This window comes from Argiope bruennichi, chromosome 8 (genome assembly GCF_947563725.1).
Source record: "Argiope bruennichi chromosome 8, qqArgBrue1.1, whole genome shotgun sequence".
Taxonomy (NCBI): domain Eukaryota; kingdom Metazoa; phylum Arthropoda; class Arachnida; order Araneae; family Araneidae; genus Argiope; species Argiope bruennichi.
This window is the reverse complement of record NC_079158.1, coordinates 21890705-21903939: the sequence shown is the minus strand read 5'-3', so window position 1 is coordinate 21903939 and position 13235 is coordinate 21890705. Positions and strand designations below refer to the sequence as shown.

The 13235-nt window shown below is 25.3% G+C and overlaps 1 protein-coding gene across 2 annotated transcripts in view; it reads right to left on the bottom strand.

The window, feature by feature from the left end:
- LOC129980857 (endothelin-converting enzyme homolog) overlaps positions 1 to 12789 on the bottom strand; it is a 145352-nt gene extending 132563 nt beyond the window's left edge. Inside the window, exon 1 of one of the 2 annotated variants that reach the window (XM_056091286.1) lies at positions 12675 to 12789. Coding sequence is in view for 1 of the 2 variants with exons in the window: in XM_056091285.1 (XP_055947260.1) it covers positions 6554 to 6574 (21 nt within the window). In the remaining variant the exon portion in view is untranslated. Of the gene's footprint in view, positions 1 to 6553; positions 6687 to 12674 lie in introns of those variants that run through there. The other variant, XM_056091285.1, reaches the window with a different exon arrangement.
- Positions 12790 to 13235: the final 446 nt, after the last annotated feature.

Below are 13235 nucleotides of genomic sequence, written 5' to 3'. Positions count from 1 at the left end.
TTCATTTCAAACATTACGAAAAATTAATCTTGGTATACAATATTTTTCTAAGTATACAATCATTTTTGGGAAATCCCTCACAAAAAATAAATCGGAAGTTTTATAAACGGAATTGCGTGAATCCAGACAATATTACTTACATGAGTTTTGACAGTCAATGTGGGAATGTGTCGGAAAGTGAAAGGGAACAAAAATAAAAGAGTATTACAAGTAAAAAAACACCTGCATTTCAAAATTTGGAGCAAGCTCCTATCGATGCCACAATTTTGTTTCTGTCCGTTTAGCAAAAACCATTACTATCGCATGCCTTTATCCTAAACATTCTCTATATATATGTGATTTAACTAAACAAATCAAAATTGAAATGGAAAAAAATCTTACAGGAAAGAAGTTTAAATCCTTAAAGCTGAATTCAAAGTAAGGTTTGAAGAGTTTTAAATTTTGTGGAACCGTGTATGATCCCGTGAGAATCTATCTAGTGAAAACAAAACGAAGTTGAAATACATTAATCTACGAAATATTTAAAATAAGTTATCTAAAGATTGGGTTATCTTCATATGAAATTCATTATAACTGCAAATTCAGCAATTCATTTGCAAACGCATGTTACAAAAAAAAAAATACAATTACAGTTCCACATGACACAAAATAAACGCAATTACACAAAGAACAAAGAGAAATGAAATATACTTATACATCACGTAATAATATTATCAAATGAGTGAAATGCATTTCCATCATTTATGAGTTCAAAAGTTTAAAGATTATATAAAAACATATTGAAAAATCTATTTCTACAGAATAATTATAGGTTTTAAAGTATATATAAAATTATTAATACAATTATTTAACAAAAATTATTTTAAATAATATTTTGTGCCTCAATGTTCAGAGCGATATAGTAAAATAAATATTATTAAATATTTCTTGGACATCAATCAAGTTATTCATTTTTATATTATCATATAACGTTATTATTATGTTATTATGTAATAACCAAAAATAAAGAAAATATGCATTTAATATTAGTCTAAGATTAGAAACTTTTTATTAACATTTTATTTCTTTATTTTTTAATTTTAATTTAATTTTTTTAGCTTTTTAGCTTTTAATATGTAATCCATTATCATAAATATAATGGAATATTAAAACCGTTTTATGCTCAAGTTCATTAACAAGTGATGATATTCGTTCAAAAAAATGTAATTAAATTAATTTATTCATTAATTAATTAATTTTGAAAAAATTGAAATAGTGTGTTGCTATCATAATTATATAAATTTCTCAAGTTTCAAAACGTAGCTCATCAATAAGTACGAGAAAAATTACTTTTTTTTTTACAAACATAACACTACTTAAAGTAAATAAAAATATTAAGAAAATAGTTTGCTCCTATAAAAGGAAATAAAGATTCTGTGAAATTATGAATTACTGAATTTTGAAGTGACTAAGCATTTTGTTATTGAGAAAGTGCTCGCAACAAGTGAAATTTCCCTGAGATAGCAAAGATGTTACCATGATGGAAATGTCGAGTATTTGAAAAATAATACTAATTATATCATGAAAAGATTCAAGATTCCAATGCTCTTCAAGATAGTTCGTTTATATATTTTTTTATTTTTATTAAATTTTGAGCATTTAAAGATGCACAAAATTTAATAAAATAAAAAAAAGAAATTTCAAGAAGAGGAAACCACGCATTTTTTAAGCCATTTGCTTTTTGTACCGCCAAAGCTACTCGTTAGATTTATATGGAGTAAAAATAAAGTTTCAACTTATTTACCCACTGCTAATTTTTGCGCTTAAAAAAAGAATGATAAATCTAATTTCTTTCTCAAACAATCATTGGTATATTTAAAAATTTAAAACCTGTGAAAAACTCTCAAATTATTACTTAACTCCTTAGTTAATCATTTGAAATAAAGGCCTCTGTTCTAAAAGAGATTGATATTTATCTGCCTGCATCCCTTCCTAACATGCGCTTTACTATTTGATAAAATATGCGTTGCGCTATTGTTAAAAACATTTCGGGTAGTTGCTTTGACAGGACAAATTTAAAATCTCAAAATTTCACAATAAACTGTCCACTGCTATGTAAACCCGAAGTCTGAGTAATCATAAATCAAAATAATTACTAAAAATTAATAACATTACTTGCATAACGGCTGATGAAATCCAATTCTGCATGATTATCTTTTTATTTACTTCAAGCCTCTTTATCTGTTACATACATCTGCTTCTATGAAAACGTCGTGCCAACAGCTTATTTCCTCCCCCCCCCCCAACTTAATTTACAACTTCCGACTAATAAACAACAGGTATGTATTTTCTTCGTGTGTCTTTTTCTTTCATTTTATGTGTAAGGAATTCCTATTTATATCTTGACTTTTATTGCCTTGTAGGCCCTGAAAATCGATTGTGTCATTTCATCCCGAAATTAGATATTTAAATATATAAATATGCATATAACGTTTTAAAATAAACTTGTATACATTTTCATACCTATAGTTACTTCTATTAATAAATTTATTTTTATTTAAGAATTGCTTTATTTTCTGATAGCAATAGTTTTCGAAGTTATAGGAATGGAATATTAAAATTTATGCGCGTAAAGAATTTTAAGATATTTTTTTTCTTTCGATGATATTTGGTAGAGTAACACAAAAATACGATAATTTATGATCCCATATTATATGCGATGTCTTTGTAACGTAATTTAATCAAGGAACTAAAATGATACATTTCATAATTTCATTTATTCTGCTTAAAATTGAAATCAAGAAAAAAAAATTTTTTTTTATTGATCTAATGATAGGCAAAGTTTTAAAAGAAAATTAAATGAAGTAAAAAATAATATGAAATCATAAAAAATATCATTGATAACTAAAGAATATTAACTAAATTAAATAATACAGTACCTAATGAATCTGACAGAGAATTTTTAATTATGAAAAAATAAAATGATTATATTTCGAAAAATAATTATGTTATTTCTAAAATTAAATAGCAGTTATTAAATCTTTTAAGAAAATCAAGAGGAACATTTATTTTTTTATTGATCTAATGATGGATAAGGTTTTAAAAGAAAATTAAATGAAATAAAAAAAATAATGTGAAATCATACAAAGAAAAAATTATGATTGATAACTAAAGAATAACAACTTAACTAAAGAATCTGATAGAGATTTTTCAATTATGAAAAAATGAAATCGTGATTATATTTCAAAAAATAATTATATTATTTCAAAAATTAAATAAAAGTTATTAGATATTTTGAATGAAATCAAGCAGAAATTTTTTTTAATTGATCTAATGATATACAAGGTTTTAAAAGAAAATTAAATGAAATAAAAAAAATAATGTGAAATGATACAAAGAAAAAATTATGATTGATAACTAAAGAATAACAACTAAATTAAATAATAGAATAATTAAGGAATTTGATAGTAAATTTTCAATTATGAAAAAATGAAAACGTAATTACATTTTCGAAAAATAATTACATTATTTCTAAAATTAAATAGAATTTATTAGATCTTTTAATGAAATCAAGAGGAATAATTTTTTATTTGATTAATCTAAGGACAGATAACGTTTTAACCGAGAATTTAATGAAATAAAAACAAAAAATAATGTGAAAGTCATAAAAACAAATAAATAAATTATCAGTGATTGCATACAATAATTAAGGAATTTAATAGAAGATTTTCAATTGTGAAAAAATGAAACTGATCCTATACCGAAAAATAATGATATTATTCCTAAAATTAAGTAGCAATTATTAAATTTCAAAATAAAAATTTTCATAAAAAATTGAATATTGACTTCTTAACAGAATTAGGCTGTATTCTATGCAATTAGAAGTTGATTTTTTTATGATGAAAATTTTTTTTAAGCTTTAAGAAAAAGAAAATCAAAATATTTTACAGAAAATGCAGCTGTGTGGGTGTATATTCAAATCATCACCTGAAGATAAAATACTTTTTAAAAAGTCTTTGTATTTGAAAAAATATGATCGAAAAGAAAAATTTTTTTAAGTCAGATCAAGAAAATTAATTTGACTCGAAAATCAATCAATGTAACATAAGATTGGATATATATTATTGTGATAAAAGGAACGAGTGCCATATTTCAAGTTCGATATTGCAAAATTTAAGAAGCATAGTATTTTCAATTTAATTAAGTTTCCCATTTGCTAACGTTTACAGTTTCATTATATTGAACGAAGTATCGAGAAATAAACAACTGAGACTGAACAAATCATTTTCTCTTTTTCATTTCTACGAATTTAATCTTTCAGGTTTTTCCCCTCCATCGAATATTTAATTTTATTATTAATAATAAAAATAGGTATTCAAAGCTAAAATATGTAAAAATAATTTTAAAAAACGACAATATGTTTTTATTTTCTTTGAACGCAGTATGCAATGTATTGTGAAATTGTCAAAAAATTATATTAATATATGGATCGATTTATACGTTTTAGATCTTCGTTAATAAGAAAAATTCCAATCTTCAACCTTATTTGCCTACGTTTGAAACTATACCTATTTGTAAACAAGACAGTTGAAAACACCTGTATAACTAAATATTATTTGAATCTATGGTAGTAGTATTTGAATCTATTAGTATGAAAATGAAATGAAATAGAATTTGAATAATATTAGAATAGCATTTGAATAGTATTAGAATGAAATAGTATTTGAATCTATGTATCAAAAATTGTAAACTTTTATCAAATTTAGAATTCAGTCTATGTAAAGTGAGCACCCAGAGCTTAGTACTTTCTTTTCCTATATATCACTTGGCATTACAAAAACAGTGCTCAAATGCAACATCAGGAATATTTTCTTCCTGAAACATCAGGAAGAAAATATTCCTGATGTTTCAATTGAATGTAATTGTTATTTAACAGCATTATATGTGGATATTTAAATTGAGGATTTTCCCTGAATAAAAATTCTTTTGTCTAATAAAATAATTTTATTAAAATTCATTCTTAAAATTTATATAAATAACAGAGTTTTCATTTATGAATGAACAACATTATTTCATTATATATATAAGTACTTCCTGGATTTAAATAAGACGAATTATTGATTCGATTTAATGTTTTCCATTACTTGAAGTCATTTTAAAAAATAAATTCCACTTTAAAGTTTCATATATCTTGTGAAATTTTATATTTATGGAATCTATTTGTATAATTATAATATGGTTTATATTTTGTTAAAATTCTTTTAATTTCTTATCCTTCAGTGACAACAAATAAATCAGTTTGACAGAAGTTAAATTCTCAGTAAGGCATAAAATTTCTTTGATATTTTTTCTATTGTTTATACGCTGCACACTGTATTTTAAGCTTATTAAATTAATGCATTATTTAAAAATACAGGCTCACTAACTAATAATGCTCAAATATAGACTCCATTAAAACTAAAATAATAATTATATGATTAAAATGGAAATTTAAATTTAATCATTCAATATGGACTTACAAGAATTAATTATAATTACCACTAGAATTTCGTGCCGAATTTTCAAATGATAATCTATACTGTCTTAAGCATTAGTAAATCATCCAAAGTTATTGCTAAAGATAAATAATAAGATAACGATAAATAACGTTTCTGTTTTTGCAATTAAAAAATATTTGGTTTATACAAGAAGCATTATTCAATAATTTAAAAGCGTAATTAGTGATCTGTTTAATTTTTATAGTGATATAATGATTAATGTTATGTAAAACTAATTTTTAATCTATCAAAATATAAATGATTCAAGTATGCAACAATGCAGAATATGAGCTAAACATGTAAATTAAGAAATAATTTTAAACAGATAATAATTATTTTTTTAAAATAACTGAAATAATTATTTAAAGAAATAATGTCATTATTTATAATTTAATTTTAGATACAATTATATTTATTGATTCTTTTAATTATAATAATATATTTCTATTAATTAAATTGCATCAAATAAATATTTTCTTCTAACAAACAAACTTTCCACTGAAAAAGCAAAATTAATTTTTTTAATAATTCTTATGATCGCTTGTGTAATTGTAAGTATACTAACTGAAAGTAAAAATGAAAGAAAATTTGAAACATTTTCATAATAGAGAGCTTAAAAATGCATATGTATACATATTAGATGAAATAAGATGAAAAAAATTACATATAAAGTTGATTGCTTTTAATCACAACAAAAATCATGAAAATCAATTCATTCACTATAATTTAAATAGTATCTATCTTATATGAAAACTATTTCACATTTAAATATCTAGAAGGTATATAAAATAAGAATTGTTTCAGTTAAATAAGAAGTATTAAAAATAGAATTTAGAGTTTTATGTTAGAATTCTGTAAGAACATTAATTATTCGCATGAATAAAAACTAAAATTCTGTAAAATTATTCCACAGTAATTTCACTAATTAAAAACAATTATTGCTTTTATACATCAGTGTAACGTCTCGTAAACGATTCTCATTTTGTTCTTTAAGAAGCGATTTAATGTAGTAAATAAATATGGAAAAAGATTAATACCGATTCTGCTGATGTATCCATCTGAGAAGTTATCAAATGAAAATATTCTTGGAAAAAATTATTTGAAGAGAATACACATAGAATATTACATAGAAAATTCGAAATGCTCGAACGGTGCTTTCGACAGCCGAAAGAGCTGCCATCTGAAAAGAAAATATTTTTCAGAATTGTTTTGATGTTTACTTTGTCTTTGATGTTGTCTGTATAAAACACTTGATTTCTCGTTATCTAAAGAGGAAAATATGGATAATAGGGAATAGTGACTGTGCAAGCTGTAAGTCAGATATGACAGATGGAAAAATTGCCTGTCATCTAACGAAACGTCGCAAAAGATTTTTGGTTACCTATTTGTCTAGATGCTATTATGTAATTCATTAAGATTATTGCATTCATATTATATTCCTTGTCCATTATTTTGTTCCATTTGTCGATTACAGCATTGCATATAAATAGTAACTTATTTCGTTGCAGAACTAGTGGGTTTATTAAAAAGAGTTGCATATAAATACCAAATAGCACAAGAAAATTCACACTACTATCCCGATATTCTTATAAAATTACATAATAGTGCAGATATTGAACTAAATTGTAAAATTATTGTTCAAAATATTTGTTCTAGTAGGAATAACGATTCAATATAAAGAGATTTTAAACAGAAAATCTAAAATAATTGTTTGATGGTACAGAATTAATAATTATAATTTAGTGTTATTTTTATTATTAAAATAGTTCCAACATTTAAACTAATAGATTCTTTTTATATTGAAGATTCATTATCAGAATAACCTTCAAATATTATAAATAGCGACGATATCCATGAAGTTAGAAAAGTTATAGTCGTCTAAATATAGCCGGAACGATCGTTGCAATTGTAATCATCGATTAGTATGTCGAGTTTGGAGCATAATGTATATCACATGCTATTGCAACAAGTTTCTTGAAGTGTTTACCAAAACAGTTTTATCCATATTTTAATTGCATGAATTTAAAAAAAATGAGTCATAATCCAAAAATTGCTGTTGCTAAAGCCAGCTTTATAAAATTGAAAGATATTTATGAAAATTTTCATAATGATATTTTATTAGCCATGAGTAAACATATTTAAAAATAAGTAAAGATAATCTTTAAAGGTATTAAAGAATAGTATTATGTTCCATTTTCTTTTGGTTGTTTAAGAAAGCTTTCGAAATTATTTTAATGAATATTATATACAGTAATAAAATACCAGTTAAAAATTTTTTTAAATGTTTCAATAAAGGCTTTTAGATACCGAAATTGGGTAACAAACTGCACATGAATTATTTTCAATTATTTTAACAATAACGTTTGGATTTTTAGTTCAAATAGTTTTACAAAAATGCATATGCTACATAAATAGACTTTCAATTCAATGCTTTTTGTTTCCAATATAATTTTGATTAAATAAATTGTAAAAAATTATGCAGCCTTTTTTTCCACATAGAATTTTTCTGAATTCTCAAACAACATTTTCAGAAGGGTAATCCTTATCCTTCTCAAGCGAAGAGTAAAGCCAAACGTATGATCTATGCTCAAGAAATAAAATGTCATGGAATATAATAAATCATTTCTGCTGCTGCGTCGTAGGACAAGATAAGTATCATTCTTTTTAAAGAGATATTATGAATATTGCGGTGCAATTTTATCTATTAAAAAATAAAAGTTATAGCGCATTTTTTCAGAGACAAAGCAAATATTTGTAAATATTTACTTTACTACTTAAACATATTTGTTAAAAGTATTTGGTACATAGTACCTATTTTTTAATAGGCCGCATTGACTTGGTGGTAAGGTTCCGACCTTGAGATTGGAGACAGCTAGGTTTGAAACCTACTTCAACCAAAAATAAGCGGTAAATGTGTGTATGATGTGCAAATAAAAGTACGTTTATATGTATATGAATTATATCTCTCTCTAAAGCTCTATAGTCGTTTTGCGACGTTTTTGAAAGGAATTTTGCTAAATAAGTTTATTTCACGTTAGTTATTAAGATAGATTTTTTTGAAGATATTGCCAATGCTGTGAGGTTTCCAAGCATGCGGTTAAATTCGCCTTCTAGTGGTGTCCTTGAAATAACAGTTAGAATTCGCCTAATAACAGGGCAACAAGTGCTCTTATTGCTCGACCAAGAAGACCCCTTTCGTTTCACACACAACCTTTCTGATATCAAGATACTGTTCGTTCTCGGATTCGAAAACCCTCTGCACTTTCACGCATGCGATAGGGTGAATTTATTTAGTCAAAATAGAAATGAGAGGAGATATAAAATGAAGACATATTTACATTTAACAATGAGATGAACTCGGATTATTCGAGGACTTGGAAGGTTTGACAACTGCGGATAACTCGTAACATTGTCGGAAAAAAGATACTAATTCACAACGAAATACTTTAGAGCAATTTTTATTTACTGTAAGGAGCCTAAACGTTAAATAACGATGGGCAATTTTTGTTCTTAAAATTTAATAATTCGCTTTTTTGCAAAAGAATAATAACTTTTTATGTTTAAACACTTTTTTTCGTTATTGAATTTTTTCGATAATATTTTGAGATTAATAATAATGGTAACGGCCACATTTACTAATATTTTTTTTATATTATTCATTCCACTCCTGAAAGTTTCTCCCACTTGAGCTAACCATATAAGCAATCAATATGTAATTTCGTGTTAAAATAAAGCAGTACAGTCATAAAAACACGACACTCACATTCACATAGGAAAAAGCTGAACTAAAAAATACTTAACGGGGGTGGAAATCAAGGTCAAAGATTTACGAAGAATTTCAAAAACGGTTCAATCTTCTGGATCTCAACCCTTAGAGAGGTAGAATCGAAAAGTGGTAGTCTCGGGATATTGAAACGAACAATATCATCCCAAACGAAAAGACTGAGTATTTGTATGGTTTATATTGTATACCAAATCCTCAACTGCAGCTAAATTCGAGGAAAACTCTATCGCTGAATGCATTGGGTAAAATTTAAATAATGCATTAATAATTTAACTAATAATAATACTAATAGTTTAACTAATAATAATGCACTAATAATTTAACTAATAATAATGCACTAATAATTTAACTAATAATAATACTAATAGTTTAACTAATAATGCACTAATAATTTAACTAATAATAATGCACTAATAATTTAACTAGTAATAATGCACTAATAATAATAATCCACCTTATTTTAGGAACCGTGATATCAAGAGTTTTGATATTTGATAAAATATTTGAATATTTTATCAAATATCAAGGGTACAATAATAACGATTAAACGAAAAAAAATCGAATGAATTCTAGATACTACCAAAATAAAAAGAGATTAAGAGTTTATAATTATAAAATTCAAAGTACAAAGAAAAATATCTGTTGATGCATTTTTAAAAATATATCTTTGAAGTCGGTACGGTGCAATATATAATAGTGTACTATTAAAAACGGGCAAAATTATAAAAAAAATTAAAATCACATTCAATGAATTAGTTACCTCCTCGTTGCTCTTTCTTCTTGATAAGTAATGAAAGTAGTTCAGTAAATTAAATAAAAATCTTAAAATATTTTTAACCCTCTTACTATTAATGTGCTATTTATAGTTAATCTTAACTAGTTGACTGGATAAGTAATGAGGTGGTTAAAACTCACCCACCTATCAAAACGATTGATAATCAAAAACAGCTAGACAAAATTTCACCATTTTCTTATAAACATACATTCAGTGAAATTAAATAAATAAATGATAAAATTCAATGAAAGATAAAAAAAATATACTTGCTATAAACTAATACAAGTGCAACTACAAGCGCAAGCTAAGAAGCCATCATTAAATGTGTCAATAAGATGCCAATAAAAATTTTAAAAAGCTGAAATAAACATGAAATGAAATTAAGTCAAATAGTAAAATAAGTTTGTTCAATTTTAAAATCAGTATTTAAAAGTAAATTACTCCGATTTTAAGAAAAAAGAAGAAAATGTTCGAAGATATTGGCGTGTGATTTAGTTGTAAAATAAGTTAAGCATTTAGACAAAGAAAAGGAGTTGTTACAAATTTAGTTTAAACTTTGAAAAATCGATTAAAAATTAGAGAAATAGTTGCTTGGAAATAGATTTGATATCATTCAAAAGCTAATTTTTTAAAATTTTAAAATGGTGTAAAATAATTTTTGTACAATTATATGTTTTGAAATTAAGGTGGGAAAATGCTAAAATATTACATCATTGCTCCTATTTCAACTCCTTCTTAAACTTTTTAACATAATAAATTATTCTCGAAGGTGCCAAGAAAGTCTTTTGATCCAATCTTGTTAGATTATATTAAAAGCTGTGCAATTATATAAGATTCAAAGAAACAATTCCATTTTATATTTACAGATTGCTGCCCAGTTCTTTCATTTTGTTTTACTTTTAACACAATAATGCTCATAATCAACTTGACATACAATTTGTACATTGCATTATATTAAAAAAAAATTAAAAATCATTCAAAACCTATCACAACACTTACTTTCCGTGTAACAGGTGGTCAATAACAAATGGTTTCTTTCCAGAATTTTAATAAAAAATTAATCTTAATAATTAAAAATGCAAACGTTTTCCTGTGTTATTTCGGATCATATTATTACACAAAAATCATCTTTATAAAATTCGGTGTCACCAAAATTAATCCTAATTCAACTTTTTAATTTAATTTTAATAAATCTTTCAAAATATTTTAAGTATCTTTTATTACAATACTTTTCAGTATTTTTGAAACAGTCTTTACTATATATCCAAGTCTTCCAATTATATCAAATATATTTTGGTTTGGACATTATCGCTACTATATAATTAAGAATAAATTTTGAAAACGAAGTATAAGTGACAAATTAAGTCTAAACTGTTATCTAAAATATATACTAAAAATTATTATCTCCATTAATTTTATTTTAAAATTCTATATAGAGATGTCGAACAGAGTGCAAAACGAAAAGGGAAAAGTTTAAAGCTTGGCTTGCAATTAACGTACTTGTTGCGCTGTTTCGTAGTGACCTTATGATTTGGATTCTTTTTAAATTCACAAGTTTATGTATTTTTAATTTTGCTGGTATGTTCTATTGATTGTTTTTAATCAGCCACAAAACATTACTAAACAGTTTTAAGGTCTCATTTCAGTGCTTTTATTGCATTGTTTCATTGGCAAAAAATATTTAAAAGAAAGAAACAAAAAGGAGAAATAAAAACCATGACAATTAGGAATATCTATAGCTCATATTATATGAGTAATTCAATCAAATTTGATACAAAAGAACTATTAATTAGTTTCACGAAATGGTGTTTAACAAAATAATTTTTATGTCACCTACAAGAGAAAAAAGGATATTTTGAAAATTTCATTGGATTCATTAGAGTTTAAAATGGAATGATCAATAATTGATTTATATTTGAGCAAATAAATGCCTTTTACTAAAATTTCTAAATATATAATAATATGTATAAGTTAGTTACATTTTGAATCCGCTGTTTAATTTATTTATAAATTATGTTATAATAATAAAAACTTGAACATTTTTATAATTATTATAAATGTTAATATTATTATTATTCCTATAAATATAAACAAATGTTAAATAAAATTAAGGTTGTTTAAATAATGCATTGTTCTTGTATTCTTCGTTTATGCATTGTTCTTATATTTTGATGCATTATTATTTTTATGAAAATTGTAAACTTAACAGAATTCTTCTTTTATAAATATGTTTGGTTAATTAATATATTTATAAAAAATATTTAAGATGCAAATTATAATAATCCATAATATACATAATTCAAATATAATAGTTTCTTATTAAAAAGAATTAAGAGATCCGAATCATGCAATTTTAGACAGCAATTAATATTTCTATAATTAAAAAACTGAAAAAAAAATTTTTTTTAATCTTTCGATTGTCAAACGCGTCGAACCAGCAAACCAATTTATCTGCAAAAGCGGCGACTTCCTCCAGGATCCGGCTAAAAATGCCCCTCTACCCCCGCACAGGGGAAATTGATCGGCGATGCATCTCCCGGACTCCGGTCTGTCCTGCAAACACAAACATGACTCTGGTGTCAGGCAAAACGAGACTCACCTTCTAATTTCTCCGGGGTCAAGGTCAGTGTCAAGCTGGGCTTTTCAAAGCTGACGGGGAAAATGAATCTACAGGAGAAGGAGAAACTGAACCTGACAGTCCGGCATTAACGCCATGTTTGTATGATGCCGAGTGATAACGCTAGATGGCGCTGGCGGTGACAGCTCCCTTTCTCCCGGGATCCTGACATCTGATTGGTTGATGAGAGAGAGTACCAGGTGAAGCTTTTGAATTTTTCCCACTCCAGAGACCATCGTCGAGCCCATTATTGGAGATGGAGAGCATTATTAATCGGTTGGACAACAGAGAATGAATTTTTACAGCTTTATTAATTATCGTTTCTGGAACAGAGCAATTGTTTGAATAACTATTGCCTCACAAATGAATTAATTATTGGACAGCTGTTGCATAAATGTTGGGCATCATTTAAATGCCTACTATTTGATTAAAATAATAAACTTCAGAAATAAGTGCTTTTAATGTGCATTCATAATTATTCGATTATTAATGTATTTATTAATTAATAAGAATACTTTTTTTGTTTTTCTCATACATTTCCCA